The 10,310-nt window shown below is 32.7% G+C and overlaps 1 protein-coding gene across 3 annotated transcripts in view; it reads right to left on the reverse strand.

The window, feature by feature from the left end:
- Positions 1–8,507, reverse strand: part of LOC111407685 (putative RNA-binding protein Luc7-like 2) — a 14,538-nt gene extending 6,031 nt beyond the window's left edge. For 2 of the 3 annotated variants that reach the window (XR_002705152.1, XR_002705151.1), the window contains exons 1-6: positions 8,272–8,507; positions 7,938–7,990; positions 6,946–7,114; positions 6,778–6,841; positions 1,415–1,494; positions 890–1,043 (exon numbers count right to left, since the gene is read on the reverse strand). Coding sequence is in view for 1 of the 3 variants with exons in the window: in XM_023037318.1 (XP_022893086.1) it covers positions 890–1,043; positions 1,415–1,494; positions 6,778–6,841; positions 6,946–7,114; positions 7,938–7,990; positions 8,272–8,418 (667 nt within the window). In the remaining 2 variants the exon portion in view is untranslated. The remainder of the gene's footprint in view (positions 1–889; positions 1,044–1,414; positions 1,495–6,777; positions 6,842–6,945; positions 7,115–7,937; positions 7,991–8,271) is intronic. The other variant, XM_023037318.1, reaches the window with a different exon arrangement.
- Positions 8,508–10,310: the final 1,803 nt, after the last annotated feature.

Consider the following 10,310-nt stretch of genomic DNA (forward strand, 5'->3'; position numbering starts at 1 on the left):
ATCTAGTTCTCATTAGAACCAGACCAAATTAGAACATACCAACCCCTAATTTACCCGAAGCTTGGTACCATAAAGCATAGCAAGTCTAATAACTGCTCTGCAATTTAATCCCAACCTACTTTGATTCTAAGCATTACATTCTTACTACTTCCTCCCCCCAAATTAATAATCAAGCCTAAATATCAAAAACAATCACATTGGGGATTACACAATCCACTAACCAAACTCCATTATTACTGAAGTGGCAATGTGTATATTTTGTCTTATTTCTACTCAACATGAAACCATTAGATTCATCAACTAAAACTATACAAAAGGACACGGCCGCCAAAGCCCAATGCTATGGCATTAACCACTCATCTGAAATATAGAAACCACTGTTCACAGTCATGGACCCCAAAGACAGCCCATCATGACCCCAACAATGAAAGGCTAAATTAGCTGAATATTCACATAGAACACAGTCCAATCAATCAGGCCCAACGGCTATTCGGCAACACTATTATCAACAGTAGTTGTTACAGGTATCTTATTAGGACAAAACAGAAGTATACAGGCCTAAGAACGAACCTAAAGAGTAACTAACCCGTTCCCCAAGTCGTGTTAAGTGAAGCCTTCAGGATGTGACAACGGGAGCATATACCCACCTAAATAAACTTTTCCAAAAATTTTCAAGGGGTAAGGGAAGAAACGGGCATAAGAGGCCTTGGAAATTTCAGCAACAGTAGGCTAGGACAGGCATCCATGTCTTCCTATGTTTAAACAAGAACAAGTAATTTCAAATATCCCCAAGGATGTGTAAAGCCAACCAGGTAAAATCAAATCGCTATTACATGATCATATAAACCTACAGTGCAAATATATATAAAAGCTTAAGACAACATCATACCAAGATCTTCTGCTTTCTTTAGCTTCTCGTTAATCATTTCCTGTATGCGTGGATCTGGAGTAGCTGCTGGCAAAGGTGCCAACTGTGGAGGATTTGTTAGTGGCTGAGGTAGAGATGCCCGGTCTTTGTTAAAAGCATCCAAAAGAAGCATAGACTGTCATTCAACAGTAACAAACCTTAATAACTCACATAAATAACATGATTATTAATTTAGCCATTGTTTGAGCCCCTTTCTTTTCCTTTCTCGTTTTTTTTTTTTTTGGGAGGGGGGTGTGCATTTTTGAATAGTTTATTGATGGGAAATATGGTTAAAGAATAAGAAAAAGTTTTGGATATGCATGTAATATTATTTTATTGAAGAATATGTAGTTGAAATGATGTCAAAACACTATTTAAGAATGCATTTTTTTTGAAAGAATGTGGCTCAAACAGAGCTCAGATAACATAAGCATATAACGAATCTTCAGCTGCATCATTTTACTGATAATTAGTTAGGAATAATTAAATGCCAAATAGCTAAAAAACCTGCATGTCGGCTCTTTTAACTCTTAGTTCTTCAACCTCTTCCAACGCACGAATCTTCATGTCTGTCTTGCCTTCGAGATCTATAAAAACAAATAATGTTCAGCAACATCAGTAATTCACTAACAGCAGGCACCTATAGCTCAATTAGATAAACATTAATTTAAAACAACAGATATACACATATGAACTTGAAAGAGACTTTCAGATGATTGCGCAAAGAAAGAGAAATGGTTGTACATAAAGAACTTGTATACCTTGAAACTGGAATATTATAACTCATACCATTTTTAGAGACTTGTATGTATAATTTTTGCTAATTTTTCCAAGATATCAACTTGCTAATTACATTGTCCTGGAAAACGATGAACATCAGTACCCTCCATTCCATTGTTACACAATTCCAACATAGTTATTCTAAATAAGAGCACTATTTCAAAAAGTTGATTTAAGTTTTCGACATTATACACGTAAAATTGATAATGCACTGCCAAAATATTTTCTCGTCGCAGAGTAACGTCTGGAGGACAAGTGCTGGACATGGTGGACCACAGCTCCAAGCCTCCAATAATAAATTAGAATAACTAATGTCAAATCTAAGAAGGAAACTAGAGTGAAAATCTATGAAAATGTTGAAATGTGCTAGTTAAGGTTTGTCTTTTTGGTGGTATAGTGCAGCCTTATGAATTTTATGAATGTAAGAAATAACTTGAGGATACATGCCGTCAAGTTTGATAATTTTAATTCCAAAGATGATTGTGGTTGATATGAACAAGTTGTTTCGTACCTAAGGTTAAGGCAAGACTTATTAGTAGTCTATTATTCCTTTCATTTCAACTAAAATGCAAGCATGTTATTTCTACGCAACAAAAGATATTCATTTCAATTCAATGTACCTATTATTTAAGCAAGGGTATGAGAAGTATGATTTCATAAGGTCAAAATGACATGATTTGTAAAGTGGCATCGCCTTGAATGGCGTGGCGTGGCGTGATTGATGACAAAACATGATATGCATTTTAATTTTTGGGTAACCAACATGAGTTTTAGGAAAAATGATTTTTCAACCATATGCTACAGAAGACGATAATACGCAATGAAGAGAAAGTCCACCAATTTTATTTAATTAAAATGAAAAACAATCAAATAACAATGAACCCTAATTCTAGCTTTTCAAGGAGAAGAAAAAATCCTAACTCAAAACTTCTAGATAAACACGAACTTCTTAAAAATGTATTCTAAATAAATAAAACTCCTAAACTAAACATGGTAAATGAATTATCTTAACAATAAATTTAATTTCCACTAGTAACATAAATGCCCATTTGATACCCAAAATGATAGAATATGAACCGAGGAACGGCTTATGATTTTTAATTGGAGACTCATTGTTGCATGAAGAAATGTTCTTATACATCCAATTCCAACACATTGACTGACTCAAAGTATTCGATTGCATCATTTTCTCCTAGTTAAGAGAAGATCCCCGCCTTCATTTTTCCACTTCTATGCCACTGGTGTTCAGCAATATTTGTCAATTGGAGTGCAAATTCTCAATTTGTGCACTCTTTTGTCAAGCTACTCACAATACCAAAAACATCTTACATCTAACATAAATGAATCATCAATGTCCATCGCTCCCTACTCTTCAAGTACATCCTTGTTGACTTCCATATTGAAAATTGGTTAAACATTATGATTCCCATCTAACTCAATATCCCACATTGGAATGAAGCAAAAAGATCCACATCGAATTCCATCTCAACCATGGTTGTTAAAATGGCGATCTGGATCCTAGCTACATAAGTTTCAACAATCCCAAAATGGAAAATAGATCAAAATCATACACCAAATTGTAATCATATTCAAATCCTACGATTCCAACAGTTCCATAATTCTACGTAAAATTGATCCAAAAAAATTTTTAAAATAAAGAAATAATAAAAATATTAAACTAGGCAATAGGAATCTTGATTGCAATAAATTTACACTTGGACTATGTTTCAACTTTAAGTTTCCAAATCAAAATATTTATTTTCAATAACAACTAATTTGAAATATCAGTTCTCAGCCATAAAGAAAAAAAATGATTTATCATCAATTTTCACAATAGTTCTTGAGTTAAGGCTTATAAGATATAATTTCTTCATATAATTTAAAATATAAAGTTTCAATGGATGAATTGACAAAAGTTTACCTAGATTTTCCTCCAAGTTCTCCATCTTCAATTTCATAGATTTGAGCTCTAATCATTTTAATTGTTCAGCATCAATTTTGTTGTGGATCATTTACAAAGTACTTAAAAACTCTTTGTTAACTTTTTATTGTATGTTTTAAGTTAGTTATGGACCCATAGTTTTTAATTTGTTGTTAGAATTTTTATTTCATTTTTATGCTCATTTTTAAGTAATATTTAGTAGAATTTTACAATTTAAGATCCGATCCATGGGTCGGATATGCAAGAACCATCCGTAGATGCAATCTAAAAATATGATTCTCACAACTATGATTTCTACACAATAAAATAAATGGACCTTACAGTTTGTCGTGCACCTCATGGACATTTACAACCAAATAAACAATCAAAACAATGTCCGTGATAGGTCTTGATCTGCTAAATAGAAAACAATGATAATTGGAGTGCTCTGCCAATTCTAGCTATGATGTGGAGATGAAGCTCAATACAAATCTTTTAGGTCTTCTCAATACCAATTTTGAGACATCGATATAGGCGAGAATTACAATGGCCCACCCATTTTTGAAATAAAGGTCAACAAGGATGTGTTGAAGTAGTAGAGGAAGATACCTTAGTAGAACACCTATGTTAGCAATAAGTATCTCTAGTAATGCGATTGTAAATAGTTTAACACACTAGTGACACAAAAGTTGGAATGCTAATTATGGAAAAAATCCTACATCACAAGATTTGAAAGTGAAGCTTCTCAAGTTTATATAAAATGATGCAATCAAATACTTTGAACCGATCTACCGTATTGAAATCGTATAAGAACACTTTCCCAAAACCAACATTTTCCAAAACTTATACTACTATTTTTTGCCAACATATATCGTATTGTTTAGGTTGTCAAATGAGCTCTTGTTCTATAGAAAATTACTTTTGTTGTCAAGATAATTAGTTTCAATGTTTAGTTTAGTAAGAAATTTATACATTAAGATTAGTTTTTCTAACGTTTGTGATTACCAAGAAGATTAAGCCCTTGTTGAATTCTCATTATTTTCAAAATAAATTTTCTCTCTTATTTTCAACCGCACATTCTTCAATAAACAATACATACGAATTCAAAACTTTTCCTTATTTTTTAACTACACGTTCTACATCAAAATACTATTCAAAAATACATTTTGTTGAGAAAATTATGCTTAAATAGGCTATAAGTTAAGGTTTTCTGTTTTCCTCTAAAAACTAAAAATATGATTTAGAGCCTGTTTGAGCCACATTATAATGAGAATGAGAAATAGAGTGTTATGGGCCCCACACCAGAGATGGAAATTCAAAAAATGGTGGCTTGATGTGATGGATAACAGTCATATTTTTCATTTTAATGAGGTAAAAATGTGGCTCAAACAGGGACTTATTGTTATTTGTTGTTTTTATTTATCAAATAAAATTGGTCAAGTTTCTTCCGATTGATTAATCTATATCAAGTATTAGGCGTAAATCAACAAGATTGAACGTGTTCCTTCTTCCCAGCACTTTTCAGCTGCATTAGATGTGCAATTTGATAAAAATGAGACGAGATTACTTTTATGTATCACAAGAAACAAAGGGATGGAATATGGGATCAAACAAGATGTCAGGAAAAAAGAGATGCATAAACTTTGATATGGTAACTCCGTAAACATAGCAATGGGTGAAGATGACCCAATGATATCAATTTAAATTGAAAAACCTAAGACTCAATGCCATATCCTTCCTCGAATGGAACTAGAATTACCTATCCCAAATGGGATGATGAGGCGATATCAAGGGCGTGGTTTTGTTGCCCCAGTTCAAGGAAGGGCGGGTATGGGGAATAAAGTTGCCCTGCCCCGCCACAAATGTCCCGTTAAAAATTTTGAATTTTGATCCAATTCGCCAATAACTACTTTTTCCTTTTTTCGTGTCGTAAACCCACCAAACCAACCTAAACCCAAAAATCTAATCTCTCATTTCACCACTCACCTTCGTCTCACCACAATAGACAACACCATTCCGAAAGTCCCTTTATTTTTTTATCAACCTCATTGACAAGCACCAATGGTACTCCTAACTAAATTTTAAGGTTTATTTTTTGTTTTACCTTTCCAAGAACATCCCTTTTGGTTAATTGTGTATAACAATAAAACTGTGTTGTTGGGATGGTTTTTTTTAGGTTTTAGGTTCTTCGAAGTGAAAATATATATTGCCCAACCCCTTCTTAAGCAAAGATAGAAGCACTTAAATCCTTAAGGGGCAGGGCACAAAGCATCCCAACTGTCCTTGACCCACCTTATTGCCATCTTTAAGGGGACCTAGAAAATGATTTTGAAATCAAAGATTCTGAACATTATGAAGCTCATAAATTCAATTGCTCAAAAGATATGATAGTCATGCTTATATTCATGTTGTGGATACTTATTGTCTTCATTAGTAAAGAATTTAACTCAAAGAATTGCATTCTAGGTAAGCATCGAGAACTCAATGTTCCTTAGTGTTGTTACTAGTTGTTGGCATCCAAAAAGGATTTTGAACATCAGGTCAAGCATGTGTGAACTTGTTAAGGACATGTTTTTAATCATATCCTATATATTTATGTTGCTAACTAATAATTATGGAGCAATTACCTTTATTATGTCTATTTTCAAGTATCTCTAGACGGTAGACGACTTGTAAGTTGTTTCGAGTTACATGTTTAAACGAGAATACAAATGTTAAATTCATAAAGCATAATGGCTCACCCCTCTCATTAACGAGAGAGCCTATGTTTGGCTTGTGTTCATGAAATGTTTCTATGCACTCAAGTGACTTTTAACTACACATTTCAAGAAAACAATAAATATTATCCGCTTATTCACCACTCATTTCAATTTATTTACAAATTAAAGCGTTTTCCCAAACAAGCTCTTATTTTTTGCATGATTACTGGAAATTTGAAGAATATGTAATTAAATCAGATGGTACAAAAGGTGATAAAACTGGCTGTAAAAATGGTTTCTCTTGACATACTTGTTTTCTAGCCTTGTTCAATTCGTGGCATCCCATTGGCAAAACTAAATAAGTCATAACAGCTTCTAAGTAGACTCTTTCATTTCATATTCCAAGGATAGAAACACTAACATACCATAAATTCCACTAGAAAGAATTAGATGTCTCACAGAATACTTACCAAATTGGTCAACTTCTTTCAATTTCTCTTTAATTTGTTTCGACAACTCAAGAATTTCTGGTGTCTGAATCCAAAAAAATTAGTTAAGTATATGGGAATAGAGAACAATGCAGAAGTGACAATAGTAGATGAAAAAATTAGAATCCGGTACTAAGAATCTGTCATTACTTGGGTAACTTGTGACACGGAGATAGCGATAGCAGCATTAGCATCTTCTTTATCAAGTCTCCTCAGGGCCCTTTCAATTTTCCGGTCACATTCAACAATCAGTCTATCTATGTTATCCTCCAAGTCCCTATCATAATTATCTAGACCTTTCGCTTTTGCTTCCTGGTATCTGGCAAAGTGTTAAAGCAACATATAGACACTTCAAATGACAAACTTGCAAGTCAGCAAACTGGATAAATAGAATGTAACATGTGTATATACCAGTGTTAACAAATATTTGCATACGCAACTACAGGCGATCAATGGGTTGGTGCAGTGGGAGTTTTAAAGCATAGATTTCTTGTTCAAATGAGGCATTCACAAAAACATTTCAAAAATCATACAGAAGAGAACGGTATAATTCCAGTTTCCCCTTTCATCAATAACAAGATATTCCTCGAATGAGGGATCACATTTCCAGGAAAAGAGCAGTTCTTTGAATTCTGTTTTGTCACTTAATCAGAACTTGATTTCAAATATTCATTTATAAAATAACTTCCAAAGGATAGCAGCTAATATTCTTGAAACTCAATACTTGTCATATTGATATGCTCTACAAATTCTTTTTATTTGATAGTGTTAACAAATGCTAGCTTTACAATACTATTATAACAATTTTACCGTTGCAAATCATTACTAGGTGAACATAATACACACACACACACACACACACCCATATGTATACATACATATGTCGACATGACATGAGCATGAAAGGGGTTCAAGAATCCATTTTCTTTTTATAAGGGCTAAAATCACCCGAAAACGTCCGGGTCGAATTATGGCTTTCAAATTAAGTTCCGAATTAGTGGATTCAACTGGTGATGAAGAAAGAGAATTCTTGGTTAAAAGGATTGATACATATATACGTATGTACATACACATGTATACACATGTATATATGTATACACACACAAAAAAAAAAATGTATATCATCGCCACATAGAGGATACTCTTTTCTTAGCTGCAACGAATGCACCTTTGTGCACTGTCCCATGTCCATTTTCTGCACCAGAACAAAAATAATAAACAAAATACACTTGCAAGCATCAATGAAATGAAACAGCAGTACATATATCAAATTAACCCAAAATCGTAAATAGAAACTACCAATTCTTTACGTATGATAGTTTTACACAAATTTCTGCATAGATATAGGAAAAAAAGTTCCTCGAGTGTAAAAATAAGCTGATTTCCCTATTTGGGGTTCGTTAAGCCTATTTCAAAATCTGAAAAATTAAAATAAATTACAGTCTACATATGCTACGTACACACGCGTATACTTACAGTAAGTTGGAAGAGGTCGTGAGGGCAGAGGCCAGAGAGGTAGAGGCGGCAGACGTCACGGTCGAAGTACTTCCGCGTCACCTCCAGTACGTCGCCGTTTCGATTGGCTCCCATCAACACGTCTAGCTGCTTCCTCAGCGAATCCATTGCTGCTTAAAGTTCTCTCTCTCTCTCTCTCTCTCTCTCTCTCTCTATTTTACCTTTCTCCTTCCCGTTAGGGTTTGGTTTGGTTGTGGTTGGGGAGAGTTTCCTGTATAAAGAAAGTGAATTTCATTTGGGCCCCTGAGATTTCGTTGAAATTACTTGTAGCTCCAATTTTCTTGTGTAATAATACAATGGGTCTACTATGATTTATTGGAATCTACTTTTCCTTTTTCTCTACATAATAATAATAATAACAATAATCAAGACAGATATGAAGTTGGCAAAAATAAATAACTAAGTTTTGAAATATAATAGTTTTATTAATTAAAGTTGAAAATAAATAAGTTACTCATTTTGATAATATGATGTGAATTAGTCTCTGATTGAGCCGCATTAAAATTTAATGCATTATTATCTTTCCAATTTTCAACTGTATATTTTTCAATAAAATAAATAATACAATTTAACTTCATTGGAATTATGACCTCATATCATTTAATTCCACGTTTCATTTAACACCACATTATCATCACATAAACTGATGTTACAATTCTAGTATGACTAAATAGCATTACTTAATAAAATAGTATTATACATATTCCAATAACTTTTCTTATTTTATAATCACATATTCGCCTAAAAGTCACTATTACAAAATACATTTTTCTAAAATTATATTTTAATGAAACCCATATAAGGGCTTAATTTCTTAAAAAAAAAAAAAAAACAAACGTGAATTGTTTTGTAAAATCCACAGATCTCATAGGTTTCAAGTTTTAAATATTCAAAAAATCAACATAAGTTACATTTGTGTCATTTTCTCTCTCTTAATTATATGTAAGCATATCAAGGTATATCTAACCTCTATTAGAAAGGGGAATAATATGGCACTATTGATTAAATAGTAAATGAATCCCATGTTACTGTACAAAATGCAGAATGACGTTGTTTTTTTTTTTTTTTTGGTCTTCCATCACGCATCACTTCTCTTCACGCAATCATCTGGCTTCCTCCATTTCTCAAAACAACCTCTCATGCTTATTTCCTTCATTCTCCACAATCGTGCAACTTCTCCTTTCTTCTATTCATTTCTTCTTCTCTTTTTTTCTATTTCGTTTTCCTTTAATTTGGTGGTTGACATTCTAGAAGTTCTAAACATCCATTTTTGTTTTCTTTTACAGAGGTTTTCCATCATAGAACAATCGAAAGAATTATTGATACAAGGTTTTTGGTAAGTAAATATAGATTTTTGCTATGAACTGAATGCATGTTGGCTAGATTTTACTGTGTGGTTCTAAATAGATTTTTTTAGAAGGTATTATTCCCAAAAGATTAAGAATTTTATTTTGTTTTACGAGGCAAGCAAAAGATGAAGTAGTTCTAATGGATCGCTTGGATTGGAAAAAGGCCCACGTCTTTAGCCATTCAAGTTGGTGAGTTTTGATTTTGAATTTTTAGTAATTTTGGTTTTTATTATTTTCATTTCTATTGTTGAAAGGTAAATAATAGTTTTAGTTCATTATTATCTCCTTAAGGTGGTTAGTCAAATAGGTGAAAAAATATGGTAAACTAAAAAAATAAATAACCAAATAGTTTTATAGTTTAAAGCTGAAGAAAGAAAGAAAAAAAAGTAATTGAAATCACTTGTTAGGATGCATGGGGGAAGCTTCTTTCTGCGAGGTAGATTGTCAATTTTTCACTTTATTTCATTACTTACATCATTCAAACGTTATAGTTGGTTTGGTGGAAGCTTGTCACTTCTAAAAACAATTGATTTTGATTCATCCATATTCTTGGAGCCAGTACTTCCTAATGCTATATGTTTTTTGTGATTGTATTCGTTTTAACTTTTGATCTTACTTTTGGTAAACAATATGTTATAGTTAAGATTTCAT

This window comes from Olea europaea, chromosome 13 (assembly GCF_002742605.1).
Source record: "Olea europaea var. sylvestris chromosome 13, O_europaea_v1, whole genome shotgun sequence".
Taxonomy (NCBI): Eukaryota; Viridiplantae; Streptophyta; class Magnoliopsida; order Lamiales; family Oleaceae; genus Olea; species Olea europaea.